At 35.2% G+C, this 18600-nt stretch overlaps 1 protein-coding gene across 1 annotated transcript in view; it reads right to left on the bottom strand.

Annotated features, from left to right (window-relative positions):
* Positions 1-1140: 1140 nt before the first annotated feature.
* LOC306861274 (semaphorin-3C-like) overlaps positions 1141-18600 on the bottom strand; it is a 53441-nt gene continuing 35981 nt past the window's right edge. The window contains exons 10-18 of the mRNA XM_079403458.1: positions 17574-17643; positions 14866-15010; positions 13591-13813; positions 11210-11298; positions 10026-10067; positions 9694-9851; positions 8796-8863; positions 6803-6933; positions 1141-4748 (exon numbers count right to left, since the gene is read on the bottom strand). Coding sequence (XP_079259584.1) covers positions 4350-4748; positions 6803-6933; positions 8796-8863; positions 9694-9851; positions 10026-10067; positions 11210-11298; positions 13591-13813; positions 14866-15010; positions 17574-17643 — 1325 coding nt within the window. The 3' untranslated portion in view covers positions 1141-4349. The remainder of the gene's footprint in view (positions 4749-6802; positions 6934-8795; positions 8864-9693; positions 9852-10025; positions 10068-11209; positions 11299-13590; positions 13814-14865; positions 15011-17573; positions 17644-18600) is intronic.

Raw genomic sequence — 18600 nt, forward strand, 5'->3', positions numbered from 1 at the left:
ATATAAAAAATAAAAAGTCAAATATCTGCTTGAATACAATACTAGGACTGTTTTGAACAGTTTTTAATAACTATTAGCACAATATAGACAAGGATGGTAAAAGATTTTTGGACTTACCGATTTCAAACAACTCCACCACATTAATGGCGTCGGCTGAAGCGGTCACCGGAAGTTCCTGTCTTCTGAGCATGCGCAGAAGAAGTAGTTGACTCGACTCAATTCCTTTTTGTAGTTTCAGCAAAAATTAGTTGAGCTCATTTAATTTCCCCTGGATTTAGTTTAGATTGATTTGAAATAACTGTGTATATCCCTTAAACTGATTCATTTTATTTGTTACAATATACTCTATTTATTTTAATCAAACAACACACAGATTTCATTTTTTTGAGTGTAGCCTATGATAATGAAAAAAATATTTATTTATATTTAATTTATTAACAGCCTAAATAATAATAATAATAATAATAATAATAATAATTATTATTATTATTATTATTATTATTATTATTATTATTAGCTAAAGGTAGTCTGACAAGTGTGAAAAAGTATTTACAAAAATTGTAGGCTATAACTATATTAAAGTTGATGTCGGCTCCTTTGTGTTTAGGGATTGGCAACCGTTTGTTTTTAATTTTTAAAACGACTTTCTATTCTCACGATAACTGTGAATATCACTTGTTACATGTAGGCGTGAATTCATCAGTCGAATTAACCGACAGCAGCTTTTATAACAGTTTGAAGCTGACCATAAAACTGATTTAAAGCTCCTTTGGAAGACTGGATCTAAAACCTTCAGATGACAAATCGTTTCTGCTTCTCTGTAAGTTATCGAAACATGAAAATACACATCAAACACAAGACGCGCGAGTTACCTAAAATGCGATTCCTGAAAATCAAGTGATTTGTTACTCGACTAAGTAACTGAACTGTGAACGTAACCATATTATGCATTCAAACACAAGACTGACAATCTTATTCTGCTGAATTTGGTTTTCATTAGGCTATGTTTCATGTGTAATGTTGCTGTCTTCATAACTTGACTCTTTATGAGTTTAATCTGATTAATATTAAGTAGGCTACTACTGATATGAATCAATTCTCAGATTCTTTTGTAAAGAGTCTGTAACACATGGGACAGATTAAAGTTGTTTAATGCAGTTGTTCAGGCTTATATCATTAATAAATAGGAATACACAAATCAAGACATTTAATAAAATCAAATTATCATTAACATTCACAGGGAATACAGCATATTTGCTATAGTATATTATATTAAAACACATTGTTACTCCAAATGCCCTTTGAAGTGGGCACAAAATGCCATAGGAAAAAATGTGAACATGAAATGTCTGCAAAAAAAATATCTGGAATTTGGCATCAAACAATTCAATTCGGGCATTTCAGAGAGACAGAGAAACTACGAATGTGAATGAAATTATTCTAATAGCCAGAGAAATCTAGGTAAAACTTTACTTTAAGGTGTCATTATACAGAGTAATTACCTAGTTAAGTACTTAGTAGTAGCCGTTATAATTACATGAAACAAAATGTACTTGCCATGTAACTGAGTTATGGAACAACCTGTACTTACAGTTTGTAATTATGTACATGTAATAGGCAGCTACTGTTACACATGTTACAGATTGAGTCTGTTACACAGCTACTTGTACACTTAAGTACAATCTTGATACACTTTATATCAAGTAGCTTATGCCTGTGTACTTATATTTCTAATTACGTTGTATAATATCTGCAACACATGTAACAATCTTTTGGTTACACAAGTTTCTGTGTAACAGGCTCGGCCTGTTACATATGTGTAACAGTAGCTGCCTAATACATCTATATAATTACAAACTGTAATTACAGGCTGTTCCATAACTTAGTTACATGGTAAGTACATTTTATTGCATGCAAGTACAACGGCTACTACTAAGTACCTAACTAGGTAATTACTCTGTATTATGGGCACTTTAAAATAAAGTGTTACTGAAATGTATTGCAAAATTGAAGTGTGACTGAATTTCTCCTTTGTCTTTAGAGCTGAACTTTTCACTATTTACAGATACTCAAAATACAAAAAGAGATAAGTTACACAGACATCGAGTAATCCAAAATTGGAGGCTGTACAATGCTATACATCATCTAAAATGAGTGACAATCACATTACAGCTGTGCACACTGAGCAAACCACAAAACATTAACATGACATTCATTTCCAACATCAAACATGTGCCTGTATAACAATGATACAATATGCATAATCACATTCCTTTTTGGGCCTATCCTTATGGGATTTCTGGGGCTGAAGTAAATCTACTTAACAAAATATCTACTTTAAACTGATTTCATTCTGGTTCAGTATTCACATTATTTCTAATGTAAGATCGGATGTAGCCATTTGTAACTTGAATGTGCATAGCTTCCATTGTCATGTGCTTTCAGCAGTCCATTTCGCTGCTTGATGTTAAAAACTGGCATTTATTATCATAATATTTTAATGTATTGTAATTATAAACACACTAGTTTGTAGCTGAAATAGTTCTACTGTTTACTGCATTTTTGTTGTTTTTAGTTATTTTCAAATTAGACTTATGAATCCGAAGTCTCACACATTCACAGAAAACAGCTTGCTTCTCTGTTGAAAAATAATGTGGATACCATGTTAGTAAAAGAACGTGCACATACAATCTACATTTCAATCCAAGAGTTCACTCGTGAAAATTGACCCTCATATCATTCTTTCTTTCAGGAGAACAAAATGAGATATTTTGCAGAAGGATCATGCTGCTCTTTTCCATATACTGAAAACATGACCACTGACTGTCAAGCATCTTAAAGGACAAAAACGTTTCATAAAAGTGGTCCATACGACATGTGCACTATATTCAAGGTCCGGCATGTTTGGAAGGTCATGAGGGTGAGTAAATGATGACGAACCAGTCATTTTTCTAAGGAAGAAATTGTGTTTTGGATTAATGATGTCTCCCAAAACACAACACTTGGCAAAAGCACAACACTTTTTACAGTATTATGGGCTTAGAGAGCCACCTGTCTGGTACAGTGTGAAATGTCTCCAAACCATCCTCTCTCCCACTCACTTCCTGTATGAACATCTGTGGTGCAGCTGGGATGATGTTCTTTGGTCTATGCATCATGTTTTTATCTCCAAGAAATATTCTCATGATCTGTTCAGTGACCATAAACAATTCATTAGCTAGAAAACAAGCTTTTACAAGCTTGAGATGAGCTCTAATCCACAAATTATCATCTAGGGAGGCCATTGATTGACTTTAAAAGACTTTAAATTAATAATGTAGCCTTATAGTTCAGTCAGGGGTAATGAAGAGTTGTAGATGGACAAATTTGTTCCATTTTATAGAAATGTTCCTAAATTTCTTTCCCTAGACATGTCATGTATATCAATTTTGGATTGCTAGAATATACTTCAAATCACAATGTTTTGCAGGGATATTAAAGAAAACGTAGAAGAAATCAATAGTTTAGAAGCTAATTCAACTTTACATCTATAAGTTAACAGAAAACTCTCAAGTTCCATATCTATTAAGAATTTTTTCGATACGTACTTGAAAACAAAACAATTTCTGTGGGTTTTTTGCCCATGTCTGTTAGCTTTGAGGCTAAGGCTGATGCACACACAGTCTTAAAATTTGACCGACCTTTAGTAGATGCATACATTTGCAATTTACAGCCTTTCTCTTTCAGTAAACAAACCAAAATATTGATGAATAAACTTTTTTTTTTTGTCTGTTGAAATGCGCTCTAGAATGATACTGCCCCATTTAGTAATACTTCACTAGCATTAGCAAGCAGAAATAAATGTTTGTGGCTGTAATGTAAACTAAAGGCTGTTAAAAAGGGACGAGCCCCTCCATATGTCCCGTCCCAAATGCCTGTTTCAATAGGAAATACATCAACACGGGGAAAAAAAACTTCCAAGTCTTCATCAAGCCATTTCATTGGGTCTTAAAGGACTTTGTGTTACTTCATGGTTTGCTCTGAAATGCCGCATTCATATAAAATGATAACAATACTATCGTATGGCATTTTTTGTATTATGCTGCTTGAAACACAAATTGGCTTGAGTGTCTGTGTGTGAGGATGTCTCAGAGTCCTCTGCTCTGGGCATTCATGTATATAAGACTGCTGTACAGGAAGCACCTGAGATGCTTTGAGCTTGAAAAAGAACCACAGTTGAGGTTCATAACAGAGGAATCTTCTCCAGCATCCTCTTCCTTTATTTTCCACCTTATTTTTCTCTCTCCTGATGCATGTCTTTATTCGTTTTCGTCATCTCTCCATCCATTTCTTTTGTTCATGTTTCGACTCTATTCCTCTTGTAAGTGGTTCCGGCGGTTCCTGCTCTTCCTGTGGTCCAGCAAGGGTTTGAGTTTGCCCAGATCACCTCTCATGGGGCTCTGTATGTTCTGCAGACTCTGCATCTGCTTGCGTTCCTTGCAGTATTGGTGCATGGCCAACATCTCAGCCGGGCTGAAGGCCGACACCAGGGCTTTAGGGTGCAGTGAGGCTGCCCAGCCCCATGGAGAATGTTTATTGCTCAGAGCGCTGACCAGAGCTTCGCTCAGAATCTGCAGACGGATTTTAGCAAGTGTGCGCTTGAAGCCATTCTCTGTGGCCAGGCAGTAATACACACCCTGATCTGAAGAATGCACTGAACGGATGAGCAAACCGTGATTGGTGGACACCACACGATCGCTCAGCTTCACCTGCACACAAAGAAAAGAATGACCGGTGAATGTGATTTTTAAACGCTTATTGAATACAAAAATACATAAAGCTTTCAAGATAAGGATATGATCCTTTTTGGGCAGGGCCGTGTTTATTTTGGTGATCAAAAGACCATAAAAGGAGTTTTTCCCATTTAGAATGTACAAATTGTAGATGTTTATGCTTTATTAATTTAGAATAATGTAGTCATATATATACTACTTAGGGGTGGGTGATATACCGATATATCTTCTCTATTGCGGTTACATGCTCACGTGACGTTGCTGTGCTACGTGGTCACGAAAACGTATTGTTTGCACACTTTTTAAGCATTGAGGTGTAAAAACAAATGATTTTTAAGCTGTTCAAACACAATCAACAGCAAAAGAGAACTAATTTAGCTATATGCTCGCTCTGTCAGAGAGGCGCACCCACGTGAAGACGGTGCTCATAGAGATATTATAGGCCTTGAACTGTTAAAAAGTTCAGCAAGAGAAGATAAAATGTAAAAACTGTAACTTGAATGCAATGTAAGTCGCTTTGGATAAAAGCGTCTGCTAAATGCATAAATGTAAATGTAAATACGCACACTTGTCTGTGTCAAAATGCCTGTCTATCCTCGTAAATACAGTAATTTAGGTCTTAAGTGAAAGCAAACAGCTAAGAAAGAAAACACGTGTTTAACAGTAGCCTATATTGGATCCGGGCAGCTCTTAAAGTGACAGCAGTCTAATATTCCTGTCATTCATGTTAATTAAACGAGAGAAAATCTTTCACTAAATCACTTTTGTAACTTTAATATATATTAATAATATATATATTTAATTTACACAGTGAAGAATATGCAGTGTTTATATTGGATTACTTTAGGAAAGGAAAGGATGTGACAACATATTCAGAATTTGTGCACACACACAGCAGTGAGTAGTGAACAAACACACACACACACACACACACTGTGAACACACACCCGGAGCAGTGGGCAGCCATTTATGCTGCGGTGTTTTAGTCATATCGCCCACCTCTAATACTACTACTACTTTTATATATTTTAAAATAATTAAATAATAATATTTTTTTTATTATATAATTGTTTATAAAATATTTGCATAAAATATACATTTATAACATCTAAGTATGGGAGATCATGTTTTATATAATATTAGCTCTTATATTATCTATTGCATATTGTCTCCGATCTTTACAAGACAAAGAAGTTTTGAGCATCCCTGTGCGTCTATTATTTTCTTATTTTTCACCATTGACAGTTTAGGAGGAGTCAGTCTGTTTGATGATAACAAATACGATGATATTTCATTAGGCGCGTTTCCATTACCCTTCAAATTGCGCAAATTGAAATTGCGAATTGAAAATACGCCTAATGGAAATGCGTCAATTTTGCAAAAATGCACATATATCGCAAAAAAGTTTTTACGCTCGCATGAGGTGGTTTTTCAGGCAATGCGAAAAAGGAATAATTCGCAAAACTGCGATGGAAATGTTTTTTTCACAATTACAGGTCACATGGGGTACGTAAAATGTCATATGATCAGTCTTCTATGTACTATAACCTCCAATAAACACTTAATACGTGGCCACTCTCAAGTATAAGGGGCTTTGCCTGCCATTCATGCTTAGACAATTTACACTGCACACTGCTGTGATACGGCCACCGGAGTTGATCTCAGCCACTCTAGCATATGCTTGTTTATATGAGGCGCGTCGCGCACGTTTCTGAAGCAGCTCTCTGCACTGCTTTTGTAAAGATACATGCACACGCCTCCAATTAAATATAGCCAAAATCTGTCAAAATCCCATCTAATTCCATTGCCATGACTTATCACGAGAAGAAAAAATTAAGATTTTGTTGCATAACATCTGTTAATGGAAACGCAGTCATTTCGCAATACTTTAACAACATTGATAAAATATCGCCAAAGTTTTGCACAAATCTGTAATGGAAACGCACCTATTGACATGGAGCAATGTACTGTGCATTGGCTGTTGAGGATGAGTGTTTAATATTGTGTCAGTTTGGACAGGGTTGTCTGACCTCTTTCCTGCGATCGTTGTCTCTCTGAATGAGCCATTTAACTGAGGCCTGTGGAGATTTGGGCTGACACTCCAGGAAGGTGGTGTTGTTTTTGACTCCATACTGAGTCATCTCCACTGCATTCCTGTAGGCTGAAACAAGACATCAAGCGTTAGCCAAAGCTCTCGAACACTTAACGCATACTAATTGTAATTATACTGCCATAATTCAGCTAACATCTGCAGATGAGGGTCATGATGGGGTTCGAGTTCACTAAGTATGCAGTAAAATATCTGCTCTTAAGAGTAGTGGGCCACATCAGTGTGTAATTTGATAAGTGACCCTGTACACTAGCCAATGATGTCATACATTCAACATCTGTTTTGACATTAAGCTACTTTTGTTTAGTGCATACAGCTTCCACTCATCGTTAAGATTGCTGTTTATTAATTCTGATGCATCTGAAGTGTTGAACTGAGTCATCTGGATCGCTGACAGTATCAGTGGCAATTGTATTCAAATTAACAGGTGTTCTGGTCCCATGACAGATTCTTTCACAAGGAGAGAGAGAATCAGACATGAGAGAAAGAAGGAAACGAGTGGTGGAAGAAGAGAGCGGGAAATGTGTGAGGCTGCATGTCAATTAGCATTAAAGTCAAGCGCCGAAATGTATTTCATTAGGAAAATACATTGTATGTGTATGTATTTAAATGGTGTGCTAGTATTAAAACACTTAACATGTCATAAAATGACTTTGATGCATGAGCATTTTAGCATTAGCATTGGCTACGTTCACGTTAGAATTAGAATAATTACAAGATGACAACTTGGAGATTCTACTCTGAGCTGTTTGAAATGATTAGTTTCTATAACAACGCTCATAACGCCAAAATGGATCCATTTGTGGCTATGTTGTTGATGAGTAAAATACTTAGTCACTAGATTGATTCAGCTCTAGATTGTCTTGCAAATAATTAATTATGTATCCCCACCAGACGTGACTTAGTTTCTAGCAACACACAATTTGTCCTTGCTATTAGAAAGCAAAAATGCAGCACAGTGTGGCAAAGCCAGTCATTTCATTAGGAATCCATGTTATCAGGAATTTCGTGTAAGATGAAAGAATCTTCCCTATGCAGATTCTGCAACTGGTTTAAGTTGATCTTGCAGATTCGCTGTGCTAACTAACAAAAATTGGTTTGGTTTTAAAGTGATTTTGTGTGAACACTGATTCATATAACACTACACTGTTGACAGACAATGGACTGGTTTTGCTGACAAAATTTCACTGATGTGACTATTGACGCTTTTTACGTGATGTTGAGTTTATTAAAGTTCACCTAAAAATACAAATTCTGTCATTAATTACTCACCCTCATGTCGTTCCAAACCTGTAAGACTTTCGTTCATCTTCAAAACACAAATTAAGATATTTTTGATGAAATCCGAGAGCTTTCTGACCCTCCAGACAGCAATGCAACTGACATGTTCAAGGTCCAGAAAGGTAGTAAGGACATCATTAAAATAGTCCATCTGTGGTTCAACCTTAATTAAATCAACCTTTAATAATTTTTGTGTGCAAAGAAAACTAAAATAACTTTTCAACAATTTCTTCTCTTTCGGGTTTGGAACAACATGCGGGTGAGTAATCAATGACAGGATTTTCATTTTTAGGTGCACTATCCCTTTAAAGTGTCATGATTTTTCAACTTGCTATTATGTGTTTAACCGAATGAATCTGCAGTTTTGAGATACAGTGAAATAAAAATAAAGTAATAGTTGCATTTATGAGAAAAAGTTGCAATTTCAAGAAACAAAGGCGCAATTGTGAGATATATGTAAAGTCTCATTATGATATATAAAGTCACAATGACTTTGTATCAAATAAATGGAAACAGGTTTTTCAAACTGTCTGTCACAAAACTGCTTACTGAAAACTTAAATTCTTGTCTCCGCACATAACTTTGTGACTTTATTTGCCTAGACCAAGTGTTGACATGCAGGTAGTCATTACCTTTCAGATTGAATCCTCTGCACTGAGTCAGTGGATTCCCATGCATAATATCTTGCCTTCTGCTTCTCCTGGAAAAAACATTTACATAGGATTAATCCAACACATTTTCATATATGCGTTCTTTCCTTTCACTCCTGAATGTTTGCACAATATTCTTTTTATAAAACCCATTCCTTGTCATGAAAGTCAAATTTGAGTTTACTTTCTGATAATTAACATGATTCAGCTGTCACAAGTACAGTGAAATGAAATGTCTGTGTTTCCACTTCAATACTCCGGAATGGATGTTTTGATGGCTGTGCCTTCCATCAATATTTTCCGTACTCGAGACATCTGGCATCAAGAAAAACTGTTTGGCTAAGGTATCAGATTGACATATCCCGTTCTGAAATAAGCCACAGTGTAAATACTTATGAATCTGTAATATGTGGGCTGTTTTGTTTGAGTGATAAGCTGTATGTGTGTGGTCTGAGTTCCGAAGACTGGATGGTTTCTGAAGGGTTACCACACAGTTGCAAAGTGTTCTGAGTGATTCTTACTGCATTGCTATGCAGTTGCTAGGGCGTTGTATGTTAGTTGCTTATTGGCCCAAGTCAGAAATGCCCACCTCGCCTCAAGTCTCTGATATTCTAGTCCCTCGATATGTCTTAGGCTTTTTAAAATCTGTTTCATCGTCTGCCAGGAAAATCTTAAGCCAGAACTCTTTAAAATGTAATGGTGACAAAATTAATTTTAATATGTAGGGTTAGAGGCTTGTTCAATTTCCGCGAATAATCTTGCGACCCAGACTGTGTCTCTACTTTGACTAAATGAAACCAAAGCTGTCTCATCATTTATTTCTGCCCCACTGCAGCTGCAGTTTATGCCACCCTGAGTGTTAGTGTGTGTGTGTGTGTACCTCTTGCCAGTAGGGTAGAATCGAGAACAGCTGAGCCCATCCCAGGCGCAGTATGGGTCCCGCGCTAAGCAGCAGTCTGCACAGGCAGAGCCGTATGCCATGCAGCGGTGCAAAGACACCTGGGAAACTCCGTGCTCAGAGCTAACATACAGCTGTTGCTGTAACACATATAAGCCAGATATCTCAAAAGCTGTTCCTTTAACCCACAGGACTGGTGACAAGATAATTACCCGGAATTAAAGCAACAACATTTCCCCCGCCACCCCCACTTACTATATGTAGCACTTAATCACAAAATGGAGCAAGATGAAAGAGCTACTAAATGTAGTTACCTTTTTAGATGAGATTCTTAGGTTGGTGATAGGAGATTGCTTCTGAAAATCAAAAAATAAATGGGGTGAATTAAGTAAAATGTTTAAAATTCATGCATACGATGCCTATTCCTATGAACATTTATATATTAAATTTCAACCATTTTTATTTATTTATTGTGGTAAAAAAGGTCAAGGTGTAACTAAGAATTTTTATATAATTTTATACAAATATTTACAACAATGTAGAGTCAGTGTGGTACAACCATCATGGCATTTATTGGTGTCTGTTGGTAGCAGGTTTCATTTCAAAATATTAAAAATTCTATTTCATAATTCCTTTTTCTGTGGCAGTGCATCAAGCTTGCCACATGACACTTCTCAGTCACAATAACACTGCATGACTGATGTTATGGTTTTAGTCCAAATATTCATAAGCTTGTTAACTACATTGTGAAATGTGGTATTCCTATTCTCTCGTGTAAGTAAATGTAATTTTTGCTTTAAACACCTTATGATCATGTTAGTTGAACGTCTATAGAGATAATCTTCTTTGTTTATATTGCAACTCCAAAAATTGCAATGACAAATGGTGTAACCCCGAGAAAATTTCATGGTATTCATGATTCCAAAATTCACAATGTTTGTTAAAGGAAAAAAATATTAACTTTTGAAGGGAAAATGTGATCACTATTCACTTGATGGTTACACCATTTGACAATTTTACAAATATGACATTTCTGAAAGCTGGGCATGTGTTTTAAACTACTTTTTTTTTTTCTTTTCTTTTTTTTAGATTTAGCTTTTCATTATAATGGACATTCTTAGCCTATTTGCAATTTGAGTCAATTAAATGAAACCATTTTGAATGAGGATTCGCCTTTTTAGGGTGGTTTTGAGTTTTTATGTGCAAATTTGTGAGTGTGTGTTCAGTTGCCAAATTAAACATCCCACTGAGCTGTGTGTGTGGTACTTCATGGTCCATGAATTGATTCATTATGCCTAAACCTATTTTGACGATTTCGAGCCACTTAAAGCAGATTATAAGAAACCTCACAGAGTAACCTTTTCCTCACCTCATGCCCAGTCTTTGTTCCCATTAAAAATCTACCTTCCCTTAGAACAACATTGAGTTTTAATAAATGCTTTGTGGCACTGCCAGCTCTGCTCCTCTAGATACTTTAATGTGTGGCGAAAACTCAAACCTTAAACACTTCCAGCTCCTCCAGGATTAGATCCTCATCCAGAGAGCCGTTTGACGGCAGAACCACGACCTTCTGTACCGTGCCTTTATCTGTGAGCAGAATATCAGAACATCAGGAGAGTATTGGGACAGTCTAGAAAGCAAAGACAACCTTGATCATGTGGTCTGGCTTTTGAACTTTCCATTTTTCTCAGATTTTCTCTTTGAAATCTTCTAGCTTGTGTGTGTGTGTGTATCTGGGTTGGTTTATGATGATGTTGAGCATCTGCTCTGAGAAACATATCTGCAAACTAGTCCCTAGATATGGCCCGTGGCCCTACTTCAATGTAAGTATAAGTATTTTGGGTTTTTTTGCCATCTGCCTGGTGGAAATTATTTATTGGATATCTTCAACCGTAGAATCATTTTGAGTGATGAGTTTGATGCCATTAGCAGCTTATGAACCTTAAATGTCAAGGTCATCCATTCTGTTTGGTCATGAGAGGTGTGTATATTTTGCTGCAGATCCTCAGAGAGAAGGACAATGGAGAATTCAGCTCAAACTCTGGAAATTCCCATTTTAAATAGCCAACATTTCTAGACGAGACCCTGCCAAGGAGCAGGCAGGCCGCTCCTCACAATGCTCCTGGCTTTCCATCAGGAATTTTGATAGGCAAATACAAACAGCTGTGATTTTGAATTCTCTCCAAATGTCCCTATCCCCGTTCCCTAGTAACCGCTGAGCCTGTCTGCTGTCGTGTCTCTGATTCTGTTCTCAGATAAACACACACTCACACACGCTTTCCTCCTTCCATTCCCATATCAAAAGTTAATACCGTGTCTTGTGCTGTGACACAACAGGAATCATAATATCTTCCATTTAACTGATACAGACGAGAGAGAGATGTTTATAATAATAAATGTTAAAAATAATTAGATGATTAATATTTAATAATTAATCATATTTGTGCAGCTTGTGTAGACTCTCTGCCCCCTAGTGGTGGTCAGTGGTAGACAGATTTATGTCTGTATGGTCTCTGGATGTGTTGTTATATTTCTGTAAGGAATGAAATGGTATAGAATAACTCTTTTTAATAAAATTTAGGTTAATTTTATATTATAGTATTGAATGAAAAGCATTTCCCACAATATTTCTGCTCATTCATAATTTAAAGAAATTTAAGCAATATAATTAAGTTAGACTATTTTATTTTTTAATGATGATAATAATTTGAATATGAATTGTATGGAAGCCTATTCCCACCACTGAATAAAAATTGTGACTTTTTATCTCACAATCGTGAGTTTACATCTCGCAATTCTGACACTTTTTCTCAGAATTCAATGATACAAACCGGCAATTCTGACACTTTTTTCAGGGCTGCATGATATAAACTTGCAATCCTGAGAAATAAAGTCAGAATTGTGAGTTCATATCCTGCAAATTTAGGCTTTTATATCATTATATTGTGAGTTTTTATCAAGCAATTCTCACTTAATTTCTCAAAATTGCAAGTTTATGTCTCACTATTCTGAGAGAAAAGTCAGAATTGTAAGTTTGTATCAATTTCAAGGGGGAAAAAAGCCAGAATTGTGAGTTAAAAAGTTGAAATCACCTTTTTTAGTTTTTATGCAGTGGCAGAAACTGGCTTCCATAGTATTGTACTAAAATATTATTGTTATATAGTCATCCTGTGGCCCCCTTGGAAGTTTGTTGAGGCCCTAATGGATCCTGGCCCCCTGGTTGAGAATCACTGCTTTAAGATATAGTTTAGTATAGAATTGTTTTTACTATGGTGAAAATGGGACATTGCAGGCCAGCTTCAATCCTGCATCACCCACCAAAGCTCATGAGCATGTATGCTAACTGCTGCAACATCTGTCTCCTAAAACGCTCTTTTTAAAAGTAATTGGGAAAAACAGACGAATATAAGATTACATTTATATGGGATTTTATATAAAATTATAAGGAACATGGCTCTGGTATGTTTTGTATAATGTAAACTGAATGTTATGGAATGAAGCAGCGTGGTATAACAAAGTCGAGTGTGTAATTACTGCCATAATTAAAGTATAATTTTAAAATATTTGAAATGAAGTATAGTTTAACTGACAAATCACTTTCAGTAAAATGTTATCAGTCAGGAAAACAAATTCCAACTTTTCTGCATTTCTCATTTTTAGGTGGAAAAAGCTATTTAGTCTGTTGAAAAGGTCAACAAGCAGTCAAGCAAAGTTAAATGTGCCAGTTCCTTCCACAAACAGATTGCATGAGGTAGTTGTTGAAATGTATTGTGGAACATTTGAACTGTTTTTCATCTGGTGGTTGTAACTCTGAGTATAGGTTAATTTTTAGAATAGTCATTTATTTTTCTTGAGATTTGTCATACTCTGGGGTTTTACCTGTGCCCAGGAATAGAACCTGGTAGTGTCCGTCCGCAGCGGTGACCTGGTCCACAGCTATAGAGGTGTATTTATAATCGGCATGTGTCCGCACCACCAGAGGTTTCCTGCCGACCGGGTAGATGGGGTTAAACATGATGGGGTGATTCCTCACGAACGTCACCACATCATCTGGAAACTCTTTTGTACTCTGGATATGAGGGGTGAACGCGCCACCAGGACACTGACAGGAAGAGGATAAAAACAATTGACAGCTTAGACAATCATGTTGTAGATTATGAAAGCTTTATCACTTTAATTGGGTCTTTTTGTCATAATATTAGTCTTTGTCATTTTAAAAGTTCCCCCAAAAATATAAAAGTCCAACATTATTAATTTAAGAGGGGAATAAACCCAAACCCTTTGTGGCTCTTTAAACGCTGGACACGCACATAATAATAATAATTTAGTATTATATTAATAAAATAACATCATTCGATATGTTTTCTCTGAAAAATGTTATTAAAGATTCTCATCTCATCATTTATCTAAAAAATAAATGACCATAAAAAATAGGCCCTTCCAACAGAGGATAGACCAGAAATCAAACCTATGTCATGTAAATACTCAACTGAAAGAAAAATGGTTTTATATTATTTTATAGTAAATTGTTATTGTAAAATTATCATATCTAAAAATAAATCTATAAAAATAAATGACCATAAAATACAAGTTATTCTGATAATCCAGAACAGAAATCAAATCTACAAATTTCATGTAATTAAAAAAATAAATAAATACAAAAATTGTATTAAATTAAGAAATGTATGATATATTTATCAAATATTTGTAAAATAATAAATACATATAAACAGTAGTGTAGTAATATTCTGTATTATATTATTATTATTATTGTAAAATATTGTTAAAAATGATCACATATGCATAAAAAAATAAATTAACTTAAATTATTATAAACATTTGTAACAGAGGATTGACCAGAAATCAAGTGTGCAAATTAACTCAACTGAATTATATTATTAAAATAGTACTATTCTATATCATTTTGGTAAAATATTAAAAGATATCACAAAAATTACTCACAAAGGACAGACCAGAAATCTCCTAATTTCATGTATAAACTAAAAATAAGATTATGATGATGATTAAACATTCCTAACCTACAATTATTTGCCTTTTCTACTAAACTGTGTAAATCACAAATATTTACTCCATTTAATGGTGTTATAAACCGAGTGACTGTACCAAGGCAGGACATGAATGTGTGTGACTCACAGTTCCCGGTCGTGGGTATGGGATCCGGCCCTGGAAAGCCACCCACTGGAAGTTGGGTCCTTCCCTGTGCGCAAATGGTCCGTTGAAGACCGTCAGGATGTCGGCCATGTTGTACACACAGACAGCAGAACCTCTGAACACAGAACTGGATGGAATAACACAAAACACACAGAGCTATTTAATATGAAGCAAGTCAGACAGTAACAGACAGTCTTGCACATCCTTCCTAAGCATTTGGATGGAAGGGATGATGTAACATGGTTAGACTCAATCCACACAGAGAGAAAAATGCCGCATAAAGGAAAGGGGACACTGCTTTGGTTATACTCTGGGATGAAGTGTGGTTTGGCTGGACATCCTAGATTTTGATCAGACAGCAAGACAAAGAATTTCTTTGTTTGATCGCAAAACAAAGGGAAAGAGACTAAATATAATGATAAATAACAGAGCAGAGCATGGACAAAGAAGTTGTCACTGTTTGGATTGGCCTCATTAGGAAAACCACACGGATTTAACGTGGTTGGAGAATGAACCACAGCTCGGAAACCTTGACCGAAATCTCACCTCATTAAACCACAACTCGCGCACACACACGCCCCAACATACACTCATTCAAACCCTCCATAACAAACATAATGAAATGACCCAGAGCAAATGAGACCTCATATCTGAACTGTTTCGCCTAAACAATGAGATAATAAATGAAGACCACTGGCTTTTCAGATCTTTCTCTTAAGGAAAAAAAACTATTGAGTTTTTAAGACATTTCAACGTCTTAAACTGTGCTAAAATCAAATGACCTCTATACTGTACCGAAACATTTCTTATCCATTACTTAAGGTAAGGTAAATGATTGGAGAAAGGAAAGGATGTGACGTGTGGCCAAGTATGGTGGCCCATACTTGGAATTTGTGCTCTGCCTTTAACCCATCCAAGTGCACACACACAGCAGTGAGAAGTGAACAAACACACACACACAGTAGTGAACACACACCCGGAGCAGTGAACAAACACACACACACCCAGTAGTGAACACACACCCGGAGCAGTGAACAAACACACACACACACACAGCAGTGAACACACACACACACAGTAGTGAACACACACCCGGAGCAGTGGGCAGCCAATGCTGCGGAGCCCGGGGAGCAGTTGGGGGTTCGGTGCGTTGCTCAAGGGTCTCACCTCAGTCGTGGTATTGAGGGTGGAGAGAGCCCTGGACATTCACTCCCCCCACCTACAATCCCTGCCAGACCTGAGACTCAAACCCGCAACCTTTTTTTTTTTAAAGAGAATTGATTTTCAAGGGCACTTTTGACCTTTATTTAGTTTAATTTTTCTTCTAACTATATAAAAACACAGTCTGCCATCCTTTTTGTGCTGAATACTTCAACCCCAAAGTTTAGAATATAATTTTAATAAACATTTTATCAATATTATTTATAACATATAAAAATTACATGTATAAAAAATGTGAAATTATAAATAAATTATTATAAAGTAAATAGAAATTATGTACTTTAGATAGAATATAGCATATAATACATGCAAATGTTTACAATCTAGAATATTTACAAATATTAACAAATAGTATATAGAAGGAATATATGAAATATGAATTATGTATTATATAGTATAATACATTTATAAACTCATAATAATAGATCCAATTAAATATTACAATGTCATTAAATGTTATAAATAGATTAGAATGTATATTGACAATACAAATATTGATTATATACAAATATACACAAATAATAAATCATAGAAAGAAAAGAAGATGCATGTATTTGATGAACCTCTAAACCTCTATCAGGCTCCTATGTTTAGGTTCAGTAATTTCACTTTAATGGCAATGAAAAAAGTTATTAATTATTGAATGATTTATTAAAAAAAAAAATAGGCTGATGTTATTTTCATTAGGAGCCTGATAAAAAATGTTCATTTAAGCATCTGAAGACTTCATGTAAGCTCATAATATTGTTAAACTGAATGTGATAATTGTAACAAAATATAATTGTATACATAATAGAATATAATGAAATCAATTATGAATGTGATATGCAGTGTAAAAGAATGAAATATTTCTAAACACAATATTAGTTTAAATATTAAAATATGATTGAATGTAGTCATTTAATTTCATAATAATTTTTACAAAATCAGGAATTCACTAGTTTTATAGCTAGCATAACTTTTTTCATTGCCGTTAAAGTGACATTACTGAACCTAAACATAGGAGCCTGATAAAAATGCTCATTTAAAAGAAAAATCTCCAACTGATTTATAGGTCTCCGTCTATTTGTGCACTAATTACTTCCAAGAACTATATACTTGTTTCTGAGAGTTAACACTTACTCAGTTACACAAAACACCAACAAGAAAACATTTAAACTGACTCAGTGACATGACACTATTACACACTCTCTTTCTGCGTGACTGAATATTTAAAATATTCAGCCAGGCCACACAGATGGCAGTGAAAAGCTGTCGGATGAACTAAGATTAGATATTTGTTTGTAAAGGAGTGACCGTTCCCTTCCTTTACCACCTTCAGGTGGGATCACATTTTCCCAGAAACCCTGTCATCCCCTCAGCTCCAACCCCGTCTGACCTATATTTGGCAAATACACACACAAAAAGCATGCGCATGCACGCATATATACACACATTAGTGGCAAGCTCAATATTGCTATTGGCTTTACCTTGTAGATGTGAAAACTCCAAAGATGAGAAGGCCCTTTGGGTGGTCCGTCTCCAATAAAAACACATTCTCTGGAAGCAAAGAGACAAACACTCACTCAATAGCTGAACGTCTGTCCCACAACATTGTTACACGGTTCTAGTTTGGCCTAACAAGAATAAAACAGGTGAACGCGTGTAAATCCATCACAGGCTTTAACCCTCCAGTGTAAACGGTTTGTGCTGAGTGTTTTATGATTGCAAAAGGATTTTAATGAGGTGAAAAGCTTTACAAATCACCTCGGGCTGTTGCTGGACACTGACAAACACCAAATTGGCTGGTTTATGGTTAATGACCGGTAATTATAGAAATCTGTTTAACTAGAATGTGAAATTTGTAAGTGGTTTGAAGGAAGGCTGTTTGGGTTAAATACAGGTTAAGAACTAACAACATATCTAATTAGGGTACAATGGGATTAAATGCCTCATGGGATTTTTTTTTCTAGTCCTAAAATATATGGCAATCAAATAAATCTTGTTACTTAATGCAAATACATAAAACATATACATAGTATAAAAAGAAACGTTTGTTTAAAATGAGTTTTTATTTAAACAATTTAAATATAAAGTCAGCCTTTACATCGACAACCAGGGACTTGATTTTAGTGGTAAACATTGTCAAAATACTTTTGCTATCTAAGATATTTAAATTTGTATCATTTTATTTAAAAAAAAATTTAAGTGAACTTTCAGTAACACTTTATTTTAAGGTGTCCTTATTACACGTTACATGTACTTACTATAATAATAAATTTTGCATAATTACATGCAAGTAACCCTAAATCAAACCCTAGCCATATACTTGTACTTGTAGTTAATTAATATTACTCAGTACTTAAATGTATAATTAAACTGTAACAAAGACACCTTAAAATAAGTGTAACCAAACTTTCTTTTTGTTTGCTTTTAAATTTTTAAGACAGCATGTCTTAGATATTGTCCATATATCTTAACTTTATTAAAACAAAACATTCCTTTAATTAGAACTTC

Source organism: Barbus barbus, assembly GCF_936440315.1.
Source record: "Barbus barbus genome assembly, chromosome: 42".
Lineage (NCBI taxonomy): Eukaryota > Metazoa > Chordata > Actinopteri > Cypriniformes > Cyprinidae > Barbus > Barbus barbus.